The 14,416-nt window shown below is 50.6% G+C and overlaps 2 protein-coding genes across 2 annotated transcripts in view; both read left to right on the forward strand.

The window, feature by feature from the left end:
• Nucleotides 1–14,416, forward strand: part of LOC122368964 (dynein axonemal heavy chain 3-like) — a 153,836-nt gene that overhangs the window by 111,039 nt on the left and 28,381 nt on the right. Inside the window, exons 57-58 of the mRNA XM_043343304.1 lie at nt 1,029–1,191; nt 1,900–2,022. Of these exons, the coding sequence (XP_043199239.1) occupies nt 1,029–1,191; nt 1,900–2,022 (286 nt within the window). The remainder of the gene's footprint in view (nt 1–1,028; nt 1,192–1,899; nt 2,023–14,416) is intronic.
• Nucleotides 11,425–14,393, forward strand: LOC122368966 (organic cation transporter protein-like). The gene has a single exon (XM_043343306.1). It carries the CDS (start codon nt 11,889–11,891, stop codon nt 13,578–13,580), a length of 1,692 nt encoding a protein of 563 aa, XP_043199241.1. The 5' UTR covers nt 11,425–11,888; the 3' UTR covers nt 13,581–14,393.

Consider the following 14,416-nt stretch of genomic DNA (forward strand, 5'->3'; position numbering starts at 1 on the left):
TTTGCGTTTGGCGGCGGGCGGCTGTTTTTTTGCGGCGTTTTGCGGTTGGCGGCGGGCGTGCGTGCGTTGCGGGCGGTTTTTTTGCGGCGGTGTTTGCGTTTTGTGCGGTTTTTGTGTTTGGCGGCGGGCGGGCGGGCGATGCGGGTGTTTTTGCTGTTTGCGTTTGGCGGCGGGCGGCCGTTTTAGCGGCGGTTTGCGGCGGGCGGCCGTTTTTTGCGGCGTTTTGCGGTTTGCGGCGGGCGACCGTTTTTTGCGGCGTTTTGTGGTTTGCGGCGGGCGGCCGTTTTTTACGGCATTTTGCGGTTGCCGGCGGCCGGCCGTTATTTGCGGTTAGCGGCGGGCGGTCGTTTTTTGCGGCGTTTAGCGGTTTGCGGCGGGCGGCCGTTTTTGCGGCGTTTTGCGGTTCGCGGCGTGCGGCCGTTTTTTTGCGGCGTTTCGCGGTTGGCGGCGGGCGATGCGGGCGTTTTTTTGCGGCGGCGGTGTTTGCGTTTTTTGCGGTGTTTGTGTTTTGCGGCGGACGCGCGTTTTTTTGCGGCATTTTGTGCGTTTTGTTTTCTGCGGTTTTCGGCGGGCGGACGATTGTTTGTTTGCGAAGTTTGCGTTGGCGTTTTAGGCGTGCGTTTTGCGCGTTTTGCGGTGTTTGCGTTTGGTGGCGGGCGGGCGGGCGGTTTTTCACAATTAAAGTCCCAACCTTCGGATCCGCAGTGCTGTTCGACAAGCGCTGCCCGGGCCTATAAGACGGTGGAAAGGAGGGGATTGGGGACGCTAGAACGGAGCAGTCAGCAGTGGAATATAATTGTGAGAGGAATCCAGGACAGGTAGTTGGTGGGATTATTGAATTGAGGTGTCTATGGGTGAAAAATTTATCGCCAGGTTTATACCTTTTTGTGTTGCTTGAGTTAAATCATGATGACTGCCTAGCTTTCAATAGTAATATTGAATCGGCTCGCGGCACCACTGAAACGTGCGGTTAATTTTGCATCGGTATATTGTTAGTCGCTACACGTCTTTCTCTGTCGCCCCCGCAGTTACCTGGCGGAGCTGGGTCGGCACAACTACGTGACGCCCACATCCTACCTGGAGCTGATAATGGCGTTCAAGGCACTGCTGCAGAAGAAGCGGGACGAGATCCTGACGCTGCGGCAGCGCTACGTCACCGGACTGGAGAAACTCGAGTTCGCCGCCTCGCAGGTCAGTCAGTAGTGCGAGGACGAGCCGAGAGAATGTTAGGATGATGTGGGGAAAACAACTTTGGAAGACGATTAAAGTCTAGTTGAGATGGATGCTAGTTTTGGCAGAGACTGCGAGAGACTTCAAGGATGAGAGTGGATACATTGCACTGATGTTCTGCTTTGGTTCCATTTACTGAATTGGTTGACTGGGTTTGATTTATTTTTGTTTTTTTTTTCTGTTAATATGAGATAGAATATAGAAATTTCAACTTATGTGATTTCTTAGCTAATTGCAGTCGTTGTGGCAATGCAAATGGCTATTTCAGTCGGTGTTGTCTGTCGATGGTAGAAGACTCGCTTTGTGATGGCCGCTGGTGATGGTGATTTGGTCGCTATGGCCATTTGGTGATGGTGATTGATAGAAAATTACGCAGGCGACGCGATAGTAGTCTAAATAGTGGGCGGATCAAATAAGGATTGATAGCCGCTCCGAATAGTGAAATCATCTGTATACTGTATGGACTCGCGACTCATGCACTCTACGATAGTAGTCTAAATAGTGGGCGGATCAAATAAGGATTGATAGCCGCTCCGAATAGTGAAATCATCTGTATACTGTATGGACTCGCGACTCATGCACTCTATCATTTCGCCACTCACGGCGATGTGTGACTGCAGCGCCGCGGTTGGAGGATCATCAACCCAAGCTTCACCTTTCCGCCAACAGGTGTCGGTGATGCAGGACGAGCTGACCAGCCTGCAGCCGCAGCTAATCGAGACCTCCGCTCAGACGGAGAAGCTCATGATCAAAATCGAGCAGGACACCATGGAAGTCGAGGCCAAAAAGGAGGTCAGTCGGCGTGGCATGAACCCGCTGAGGTTTTCTGACCACCCCAAATGCATGAGCATAAATGTGCACGAAGGGGCTTATTTTGCTTGTTTATTTATCCTTTATGTATTTCGCTCCCGTGCATTGTGCCTGCAGTAAATGACACGTAATGAATGTAAGCTGTGAGGATGTGTGAGATGCTAGGTTTGGTATGAGTCTCCGCCCAGCTTGATCGCAGAGTTTCACCGAGCTCCGACTGGGTGGCGGTGGCCGGTGCTCTAGCGTTGGTCGGATTTGAAAAGGGCTGAGGTATTGGGTACCGCCGTGGTTATTTTGCAGAACCTGTTACCGACAGTGGTCGACACTACGCCTACTGTTCGGCCTAACGCACTTCGTCGACCGCTCATTTAGGAGTTGTCGCGTTCTCGGTGTTCATGAAATCGATTGTACTGCAGACGATTCCCAACACAGACATACGCCGGTCTATATCATTGGCTTGTGTTTGCTAGCTTTGATGACTGTGTATGTCTGTACGGAGGGAGGGGCAGTCGACCCCTGTCACCTATATAACCTTCGGTCAGTAGGTCACCGTGAGAGCATTCACGTGATTACCCTTCTCGGGAATCACGCAGCATGGCCACGTGTCCATACCTGATGACCCTTTCTGAGATGTTGACAAGTAAGGTCTGTATACGTCATATTAAGCGGATGCTTCCCGATTGAGTTACCAGCAACTGGGATGCATCGTCCCCATGTTGATAGTGATTTGGTAAACTCCGCTGTCAATTTTGACGCAAGCGTGTAAACGGACGGCGGTGATACTGAACTTTGGCCGCCACAAAATACAAGTCTGCTGTGACAGTTGAGTCCGCGCAGAGCTTCTTAATCAGGAAACACTTCATGGAGTGAGCTGTGCAATGTGGATATCCTCTACCCTATCATATTTTTCCGGATAAAGTATGTGCATCAGGAACACGTTCGACTCTCAGCTTGTCAAATGATCTCAGACAAGCTCAATTTTTGGTAACCTCAATTTTTTTAAGTCTTTGGGCACATTTCAGCCCCTTGAACCAGAAGGTCGTGCCATAATTTCGGGTCAAAGGTTCTGGCAAGTTAAGATGTATTGCGGAGTGCTTCACGAAGAACATCCTTGCATATAATTTTAGAATAGGTATAAGTAACCTTTTCTTCGAATTATAAATGTTGACATGTCGAAAGCGATATATATTATGTTTTGAGAGTTGCATATACGGCTACAGAGCACCATAAGACAAGCAAATATGAAAATCAAGTTTATTTCATATTTGATCTGCTTGCTGCCTATGTTTATTGAATGTATCATTTGCATCTATTGCTTGATCGAATCAATCGTATTATTGCATTTCCATTGTTCCATAGATCACACATGAAGATCGTCTCAATAATGTGTTTTTGAAAAGAAAATTGTTGGTCAGTATTGAGCAGCCTTCTTCAAGGATGTCATATTGCTGCTGAAATTACACTTGCTTATTTGATCGTCATGCATTACGCCTGTTGGGCTTTTGAGAAGAAAATACGAAAGCATTTATTTCTGCGGACGTGATATGAAAGCGGTTCCGCCGTCGCGGCGTAAGCTAGAGTTATTAGATAACTAGCATTGTATGCTTGCACTCGGACAACGCCGCTGGGCGGGTTTGTGTCATGTCTGTACCCAGTTCGGTTTGGTGAATCACATGGTCACGGCCGGTGCTCCCACCGGCAAACGCCCTGTCACAATCGCTGGCATCACAATGGACCGTGGGTGTGTGCTGGGGAAGGGAGTGAGCGGTTTATGTAATTAAAGGTAGTGTGCCACCTTTGAAAGATTTCCCGTTTTATTTTTCCTAGGATAAGAAGCTTCTGTTTTTACCTAATATCGCAAAAAAAATCAAAAATGGGCCTGGAATAGTGCCTTTTTCGCCTAAAAGTTTATCGGTTTTTAGATATGTATAACAACTGTAGTGGGCTCACCTGCAAACAGGCGTCGGGCAACAATCGCGAATGCGGCGCACTTGTGACAATGAGCAAAGGTCATTATAGTGTTACGACCATACGACGTACGGGAATGAGTTATCAGCTGTCTAATCGTAGACAACACAATGTCGAGCCTTAAACTGTAAGCCTGTATTGGTATTGTTTCTTAAATTTGGCTGTCGAACATTAATTTGTGGTTTGAAATATGATTTTATGTAAAATAATTTATATGAAACAGCCGTCTCTTAAGTTATGACCCCATTACACCACACGCAAGTGGCAGAAATGACAATGATCAGCTGACGCATTTTTCTTGGCCGAAGTCAGAGCGCGCGGCCCGACGCACCACGCGTATTTGGAAATTCCGACCTCGACGAGCATCAGAAGCCACCTAACAGGCGTGTTCGAAACCGCAGGAGATGATGATGAACGGGTTTATCGAAACTTGATTGGATGAGCCTATCGGTAATAGCGATTTTAGTGTGTGCATTTATTGTTCATAGTGGTGTGAAATGTGGTTGGGGTACGACCGACAACCCGTCGGGGCGAATTTCGCACTGGGGTACTCAAAATTTGAAGAATTTAAGACGTTTCCATAAGTTTTGAAGGTATGGATAAGTTCTAAAAATCCGGTTCTCCTTATCCGGGTCATTAACTCCATATGGTCCAAGAAAGCTGGCACACTACCTTTAAGATTAAAATGTTTTTGTTGGTGTGTAGTAGACAATTAAGACATTTCCTGCATGGAATATTACGCTGGTCAATGTCTGATCATTCGCTAGTTACCTACTCTAAGTGGGTTATGTAAGTGGCACCTCAAACTGTAGATAGAGAGCAAAGCGGGCCGTGGGCAGTTCATGTTACAGATTTTGTCCTCCGTGAACTGCAGATAGCATCGCATGCTTTCAAAAGCCAGTGTATCGTCTCGTTTGTGTGGAACAGTGCCTAATTGATATGTCAGGTCCATGAAAACGTCAGGGTTCAGCTTGGTCTAGCGTGGCTCTCTCGCCATTTTCCACCTGGCCTTAAGCCGAGCACCTTGTTCTAAGCCACGAGGAGGACATAATAAATTGTTTTCAATGAAATAAGTTGGTGGCAGGATGATGTCTCATTTCCTAAATACTCGTGCACATGGTGCCAATAGCCAATAGGTGCCAGCTGCCTGTTGAACCTGCACCACTTTGGCGACCTCTGACCCGTTGGGGTTGCATTTCTGCAGCTGTGACGGCTGTAAACGGGTCTATTACCGGCGGGGCGCCGACGGCACCTATCCCTTACCCCACAGTGATGCAAATGGGGTTCACGAGTGGCCAATAATAGGTACCCAATGGCCCAAAACTTAACTTTACGTAATCGAATGCCTCGTAATATGGCCAGTCTGGGAGCTGTTTGATGTGTCTGAAAAAACACGATTTTCATGTTTTTGGTAAAACCAGCCCCATGTGGAATTGTCAGATATCGTGACATTTTCCTTGTCGTAAGATGAATGTCAGGTACTTGCAAGTTCAAACGCCGCTAGCGTGCGTTCTTTTCATATAACCTGCATAACATATGCATGAAAATGATCCCCAAAGCCTGTGTGAGCTTTTCGACCCCAGGTCACGTAAGGTCAAAATGTTTTCCGCAAAAAAGTTGAATTTTAACTTTTAGCCTCTTGAGGCCAAACCGTTAACCTTAGGTCAAATCTGAGAACGTTATTCAGAAAGAGCTATCAAAGGCGCTTTTCCGCGGCGTTGTATATACATAGCTCTATTCATAGACCTCGGTATACAGAGGTCTATGCTCTATTCATCAACCCTGTCCCCTAGGGTGGCAGGGTTCCGGAATGACCCGAAGTCCGAAGAGGCGCGGCGCATTAGTGTTCGTTACCTTAATATGCAGCAGGCTGCGGACTTTAACCTCCTTGCGGTATGTTCGAACACGGCAACGTTGCATGGTCACCTCAGAAGCTACGGTCGGCATTAATAAACCAAGGCTTGATAATTGACACCACTTTCGGTAACAGTTCTGTGCAAGATGTCGCGTTATGCCTGGCACTGCCATTCTATCTTAACTAGCTGCTGGCTTTTGCGAGAATCAAATCACCCGTCTAAAAGGACGTTCAATCTATGTAGGACTCGTTCACCGCTCCTCGCTGGTCGCCTGGCCTATCAGCCTCCTCCGTCTTGTCTGTCGTTCTGTCTTCCTTGTCGACACGCTCATCCAGCACCCCTGCCTCCACCTCTGCCACGGTCTCGGGGAGCGGCCTGCCGGCCGTCTCTGGCAGCAGCAGCACTGCCAGACTGGCCAGCAGACAGCCGCTGCCAAACACCACCGACGGGGCGGCCCGGTGGATGTCGTGGGTCAGGTCAACCACGTACGGCGCTGTCATCGCGCCGATTCGTGAACAGACGTTGGCGATTCCGAAGCCCACCGTGCGGACGGAGGTGGGGACGTACTCGGGTGTGTAGACGAAGAGCATGACGTAGATGCTGGTGACGAAAAACTTGCCGACTAGTCCAGTGACGAGCCAGAGGGTTGGATTGGTGCCAGTGAGCACGAGAAGCATGGAGACGCCGGAGAGAAGAAAGGCGACACAGGAGACGGGCCGGCGTCCGAACCTGTCGAGCAGAGGTGCGAGGAAATAAGCCGGCACCTCGACCAGCCCCGACAGAGTGCATGCCAGGTGTGGGCTCTGGCTGAGCTGAGTGACATCGAACGAGAGGCCGAAGTAGCCTCCGCCGACGGCCGTCCAGCAGGCGCATGTCGCGAACATCCAGCGCCGGAGGCGTCGCGAGCTCCAGAGTTTGGCCGTGTCGGCGCACAGGCCGCCACCCGCGGCGGCCTCCTCGGCAGCCAGCTCGGAGCGACGCACTTCCTTCAGCATCCGGTGAAGCTTCGCCTCGTCGGGAAGCTCGCGGCCGTTGACGCGCGCCGTAGTCGCCAGAACTTTCAGCGCGTCATCATCGCGTCCGCGCAGGATCAGCCAGCGAGGCGACTCGGGCACTAGCCAGAAACTCAGTATGAACAATAGCACTGGTGACGATAAGATGAGCTGAAGCTGCCACCAGACGTTGATCTTGTACGCCACTCCGGCCAGCACCATTTGACCTACGGCCGTGAGAAGGGTGGCGACTTGGCCGGCCCAGGCGCGCCATCGGAGTCCAGTCAGCTCCATGATGAGCACGAAGCTGCTGCTGATGTTGCCCATCCAGCCGAAACCCAGGACGAAGCGGGCAGCGAGAAAAAGCTCGTACGAAACAGGAATCGCTGACAGAAACGTGCCAGCGATGTATGTGGTCAACATGCCGAGGGTGACGGCCCTCCTGCCGAGCCGGTCGCCAAGAGCTGCTGCAGCCACCGAACCGAACAGACCTCCGAACTGGAGCACCGACTGGGCAGTGGAGAGCAGCGGGCGCCGCTCGCACACCAGGTCCCACTGGGTGACCACCGAGGAGCCGGTGAAGTTGGTGTCGTACAGCCAGCGGCGGCACGGCTGGCCGTCCGGCGCGCGGCACCGCTCGGCGGCCGCCTCCGAGAGAGACACGAAGGTGGCATTTTTCGGCTGGCCGTCCGCGCAGAGGTGGTCGGGTGTCTCGCCCATGAAGATCATCGAAAAGCTGTTACAGCCGACCGACAAACAGAAGAGGGACATGCAGCCGATGAGCAGTAGCTGCCACCTGCCGGTGCCACCCGCCAGTGACAGCACATCCTCGAAGTGAATGTCCTTCTCTGAGGCACTCGGTCCGCCGCTCTCATTGCCTGGCATGCCCGTTAGCTCGCGCTCTACGGGATGCTGTTATTTCTCTTGACACGTCACCTTTCGCAGTAAATGTTCTCACTGGCCAAAGTGCGCTGAATCCTTAGCACAGTCGCACTCTCCACCACAGTACATGCACATTGCCAACGCATTATCAAAACATCTCTGTACGCCGTCCCTCTGTGCCACCGCCGATTGTTCCGTTTATCACACAGCTCCACTCCACTGTCCTGCTCCACACACGTCCCTCTCCCACTGGTAATGAGCATCCACTGCCTCTCCCTCTCTGCTGTGACTGTGCCGACTGAATCCGACCCCTACCAAACTCTGGCAGCACTGGTTAGCCCGGCGGTGGGCGCTCTGTCGCCGTGGTTGTGTGTTTTTTACTGCAGTTTGCGGCGCGCCTATTTCCTGCCCTTCTGTGCAGTTACGGGTGGTAGCTCAGTTTCATGTTGCAGAATGGTGAACAGTGGGATGGGGTGGCCTCGGATGAGTCGCCGTTAGTTGGGGCCTCTGATAGAAATGATAGAAATTATCTGATAAACCAACTGGTTGCAATGCTGCGATACTTTGTGGGTAGTGTTTCCCCCATGATGACGAACGGTAAGTGATGTTTTTGTTTACCGGATATGCACACTGCAATGGAAAACAGTAATAGCACATTTGGCACAATTTACAGTTGTTCTTTTACAACTGTTCTTAACCCTCGCCCGTATTGGTGTTTTTCCAGCCGCGAACGTATAAGGGGGGGGGGGTCCGTTGGACCCCCCCCTTGCCGTTTCGCCCCTGATCGAGCTAGAGCTTCGCGGAAAAAACGAGCGTGTTGCCCGTGACGAGAGGAAGCCGATGATACCCAATTTTAAGGTCCTAGGTCATCGGTTGACCTTCCAGGTCAGGTCAATGACCCAAAATTCGGGAAAATCGGGACCTGTTAGAAAGTCGTAAAGCGTGGCCGCTATGGGGTTTTTCGGGGTACTGATCACGAATATTATGTTAGTTTTGATCACAGATGATGTCTTCATGCATTTAGGCCAGGTCGGGTCAGGTCAGGTCAGGTCAACCAGTAAGGGTAGGCTGCTAAATTCGAATTCAGCTCCAAAAACTGGCCTAGCAACATGTAAAACTCGAAAAAGTGAACCGAGGTCATCAAAGGTCAATGACCTGACCTGACCTTCCGGTGACCTTGACACCCACCCTTATGCATGGGAGCAACATCATATCCTATGTTTGAACGCTTAAAACCACGAAAAGACTGCAAACGCGCGGCTAATGCAAGCCGACATACGCCGAATCGCGATTCCGGCCAAACATGGTCTCGATAAGTAGGTCACAGGTTAAAGGTCATTAGGGTCAGGGTCATGAAAATTTCAGGGTAGGTGTAAAATTGATTAACGCAAGGGTACTGAAAGTTTCGTCGCGATCGGCCGCTTTTTACGCGAGTTATTTGCGAAAAACCGAGGGGGGTTCAACCCCCCCCCCCCTATACGGGCGAGGGTTAAGCGGATCCACTTTCAGGCTGAATAGGAGCTGTAGCTCCTTACATCAGATGTTATGCTAGCCGAAAAATAATGGGTCATCTTATATGAACATTTCTCCGCGATGGTGGGGTTGGTTGTTGCCATCTACTGTCAACTGAAATCAGTCGTGCTTGACCTTTCATCCAAGCTATTTCTGTTGAGATTGACCACATTTACAGGTTGTGTCAGATCGCTGACCTATGACGTCCCAACTTTCGGATTTTTTAGGGTCACCTGAGCTTAGGCTGGTCACGTGACCTGACCCCTGTAGTTCAGTGTGGGAATTCTGTAACCGTTCATTCGTATCAGATCTCAGACACTTGAAGTCATGATTTATTTTTCTTTTCTGCCAATATATGCCGTTTTTGACATAGGAATCTTGGTAAAGATCGTATGTGACGTCACTGAGGCTTCTTGAGGTCATCTGACTTTTCATGAATCAAGAAAATCGTTCAGCAACTCAAGAAAATCACGAAAGAGTTCTTGAGTGAGACTCCAAATCAGATGATCTGCAACACGGCCTTTGGCCTGACATTGCCTTGACTTGAGGGCAACACTCAGTGGCCTTTTTCCAAAATTTCTTTGCAAAAATGTATGTTGTCTGAGTTGCCTAATTGCGACAAATTCGCGGATGGTGCCAAATTCGCTGCTTTGCAACCATTTTTGCCGAAGCTACTTGCTAAAAAAGTAGATGGACTGACTTTACAAGTTCACCGGTTAACCTAATAATTGGGTGTCATGCGCTGCATCTTGTAACTTCAAAATACCTTTTTCTGCAGCGGTACTTAAGCTCAATTAAGAACGAAACGGGTCGTAGGGTAAATGGGGGTACGATGCACCCCTGGTAAGAGACCTTCTAACGTTTGGACTTTACTACACGCTTGTGATGATAATGTTTTCGTGGCTCTTGGTTGTAGCAGAAGTTATCACCACACTGTTTACCTAAGAAGTTTGAGCATTTCGGTGGTCATGCTGCTTGACAGGTGATCAGCAATGTTTTAGGGTAGTGCTGTGAAAATTTTTGATGCATATGATTGTCCAAACATATAAAAGATGCGTACAAAATGCACATCGTAATGGAGTCAAAGCGTCCACAGGCCCGACGGGGAACGTCTTTTTACATCAGGGGCCTCCAAATTCCAATGTTGTCGCTACCACGCCGCAGCTCCCTAGTTTTCCGCTCGGACGTCCGGGCTATTTTCGGGAGCTGACACTAGTTCAGCCGGTGCCAAGTGCAGTCCACAGTCCGGGGCCGTGAGCGAGTTCATTCGCCAGGCGTGACCGGGGACGGCGGTGTCAGGGGGCGCTCCTCTCGGCGGGTGTGGGGGGACAGGTGTTTGGCCAGGCTCACTCACTACCGGGTCGCCGCCGACGGCGGTTCGAGACCGGAGACGGGCTGTGGGCGCACACCGTCCTCAGCTGGTGGATCGGCGGTGCACAGGTCGGTGGGTGGTAGTGGTGGACACGCCAGGATGTTTACAAGACGTCGGGTAGATTTGTGTGGTACGCAAGAACATGTTTGGAGCCCGGGTATCATGAATGGAAATCGTGACGGGTTTCGGAGTGACAGAAGTGTCGACGAGAAATTTAAGTGTCGTTTCCAATCCCGTGAGCATATCCAATCAAGTCATATCTAATCCGCACATAGCCAGTACCTATTTCATGGCATGTCTGCTCGAGAAATGTGCGAAATCATGCTGCATGCATATGCTGCGTATCAAATGTGAGGTGCTGATATCCTTTGCATTGTTCCGTTAATTACTTGGGGGGCTGGCTTAATGGATATGCGTCACATCTTATATCAAAAACGAAATGTCGCTATTATCTCGCTGCATTATCTGAACATTTCAGGGTCATGCTTGGCAGTTGGCAGTTTTGATGGATAGTTTGGCTGAGCTTGCTTTGATGAATAGTTTTGCTGAGCTTGCTAGTTACCTTTTGCTTTCAAATCAAAGTTTTGTTGTATCTTTAAACTCTGTATATTTAGATATGTTATAGCTTAAAGCTTATTTAATACAAGCATTCACTTTTGCCTTTTTACACAAAAGCTGCCATGGGCACATTCCTCTGTGTGAATTCCCACTGCAATACTTCTGAGGAAAAGTTGTGACGTGTAAGTTATTGCTCAGGGGTGCTGCTGGCAAAAGATGCATGATTTTTAATTGAAAACAGAGGTCAATGTTTTGTGATGAGATATTACCGCAGTTGCCTACATCAAAATTTAACGAAATGTAGCCGCCTTATGTCTTGATCCTTAGGCAATTGAATCTTTTGTTTACTAAAAATTTGAAGTGTCTAATTTTAAGTTTGTATTTAACCGAAATTTGGACATTTCTACTTGTACATGCTTTTTTTGCGGAGCTGCAAGATGTGGATCACTTCTTTTAAACGCCCGGCAAATTACGTAGCGTCAGACCATCATTGTCCACCTCCTCCTCATTTAAAACTTAATCGGTAACATCAGCGTTTGTTCTTCATAACTTTTTACGCATATCACGGATCTCCCGCAAAAAAGTGCTTCTTCTCAAGCTCCAAGTGAAAATCCAGCCACATCTGCCCACGGGCCTCAACATCCTGCATAGTCCATTGGTCCTGGCAAACATCTTCTCTTGAATAAATAGTCGTCAAAAGTGGTAAACATGTCTATCTCTGGCAGCATCGGCATGGCCAAACTGGAGAAGGAAGTCCACTTCGAGGATGTGCTGACACTGGCCGGTGGCACAGGCTGGTGGCAGCTGCTTCTCATCAGCTGGATGTCTCTCTTCTTCCTCACCGTCCCTTTCACCTGCTTCTCGATGATCTTCATGGGCGAGACACCCGACTACCTCTGCGCGGACGGCCAGCCGAAAAACGCCACCTTCGCGTCTCTCTCGGAGGCGGCCGCCGAGCGGTGCCGCGCGCCGGACGGCCAGCCGTGCCGCCGCTGGCTGTACGACACCAACTTCACCGGCTCCTCGGTGGTCACCCAGTGGGACCTGGTGTGCGAGCGGCGCCCGCTGCTCTCCACCATCCAGTCGGTGATGCAGTTCGGTGGTCTGTTTGGCTCGCTGGGCGCCGGTGTGCTCGGCGATCGACTCGGCAGAAGGACCGTCTACCTGGCCATGATGACGGTGTACGTGCTGGGTGCGCTACTGGGTTCGGTCGTGAGTCTGTACGAGATGTTTCTAGTGACGAGATTCGCATCCGGCGTTGGCTGGATGGGCGTCGTCAGCACCAGCTTTGTGCTGATCGTGGAGCTCACGGGGATGCGTTGGCGAGCCTGGGCCGGCCAGCTTTACATGCTGCCGAACGCCCTGGGCCAAGTGGTGCTTGCCGGAGTGGCTTACAAGCTGCGAGTCTGGTGGCAGCTGCAGCTGGCGCTTTCCTTGCCCCTGCTCGTCTTCGTCTTGAGCTGGTGGCTGGTTCCCGAGTCGCCGCGCTGGCTGATACTGCGCGGACGCGACGATGACGCGCTGAAAGTTCTGGCGACTACGGCACGCGTCAACGGTCACGAACTTCCCGACGATGCGCAGCTGCACCGGATGCTGAAGGAGGTGCGTCGCTCCGAGCTGGCTGCCGAGGAGGCCGCCGCGGGTGGCGGCCTGTGCGCCGACACGGTCAAACTCTGGAGCTCGCGGGTGCTGAGACGATGGATGCTGGCCACCATTGTCTGCTGGATTGCCGTGTGTGGCGCCTACTTCGGCCTGTCGTTCGACGTCACCCAGCTGAGTGAGAACGCCTACCTGGCCGGCGGGCTCTCCGGCCTGGTGGAGATACCCGCCTACTTCATGGCGCCATTTCTGGACCGCTTCGGACGCCGTCCAGTCGCCTCTGGCACCTTCTTCTTCGCCGGAGTGTCGATGATGCTGATCCTGGTTGAAGACCAACCGAAACTGTGGCTCGTGGCGGGACTTAGCGGCAAGCTGTTCATCTCGTGCGTGTACGCCATGATATTTGTGTACACACCAGAGTACATTCCCACCTCTGTGCGAACTGTGGGCTTTGGGATCGCCAACGTGTGCTCGCGGTTCGGTTCGATGACGGCGCCGTACGTGGTTGACCTGACCCACGACATCCACCGTGCCGCCCCGTCGGTGGTGTTTGGCAGCGGCTGTCTGCTGGCCAGTCTGGCGGTGCTGCTGCTGCCAGAGACGGCTGGCAGGCCGCTCCCGGAGACTGTGGAGGAAGTGGAGGCTGGTGTACTGGACGAGCGTCTCGACAGAGCGAAGGACAGCTTGGATAATCCTGATGGCCAAGGCATGTCTTCAGACGCTCCGGGTGGGCTGGTCAATGAGTCGTTTGTCGGAGGACCGACTGGCGATGATGAGGAGCGAACGATTTCGAATCTGTGAGTGGTCTCAGAGAGACTGCCAGTGCATCGTGATGCTCTTTTGTTGGAGACGAAAGGAATCTACTGTGCTCGCTGCTCCATATAGCTTCATGAGCTTAAATGGCAGCCAATAACATCGGATGTGCATTTTTCAAACGACACAAAGTGTCAACCTCGCCTCACTTAGAAGTGTTTTGCCACCGTTTGTCATGGAAAACTGTCGAGGAGCGCGTTGCACTGAAAACTGATGAGATCGCATGACATGTGTCGTCCATTTGTGGCTGTGTGCAGCATGTGAAGACAATAATTGAGCGTGTGGGCGATAGAGATGGTTATCATTCCTAGACGCAACGAATTGTGACTCCACGGTCATGCACCTTAGATAGCTTATAGGCAGATTTTGGCAAATAGATTCTGATTCATGTATGATTCATGTATGTATGTAGATTCATGTATTCTGCGACGTTCCACTCAATTTTTTTCGGAATTATTTGAATTATTTTACTTTCTTTGCAATAGATGCGTTGAGCAAGAAAAAACAGGCTCTCTTCATTTTTTTTTAGTTTTTTCTGTTTTGTACGACTTGGGAATTGTTACATGTTCTGGAATATCGTATTCCTGGGTCGTCATTTCACTGCTGCTTTCTCACCGTCTGCGATATACCTCTTGTGGATGAACTAGCTCTTTGTAGCACGTCTAAATTCGCGTGTGTTATTCTTGAGTTGTGTTGAGTCGTGCAAACCACGACCCATCTTCGTCTCTTTTTTGACGTGGCTCAGCATTTTTGAATGCGACTTTTTGAAGGAAATGTCGAATACATTAATTTAATTGTTGGGTTTCTCTGTTACTCGAATTCGT

This window comes from Amphibalanus amphitrite, unplaced genomic scaffold (genome assembly GCF_019059575.1).
Source record: "Amphibalanus amphitrite isolate SeventyFive unplaced genomic scaffold, NRLGWU_Aamphi_draft 000993F_arrow, whole genome shotgun sequence".
In the NCBI taxonomy this organism is placed as follows: domain Eukaryota; kingdom Metazoa; phylum Arthropoda; class Thecostraca; order Balanomorpha; family Balanidae; genus Amphibalanus; species Amphibalanus amphitrite.

Excerpts from the sequence above, each read along its gene's own strand:
- LOC122368966 (XM_043343306.1), top strand. The coding sequence starts at position 11,889 with ATGTCTATCTCTGGCAGCATCGGCATGGCCAAACTGGAGAAGGAAGTC.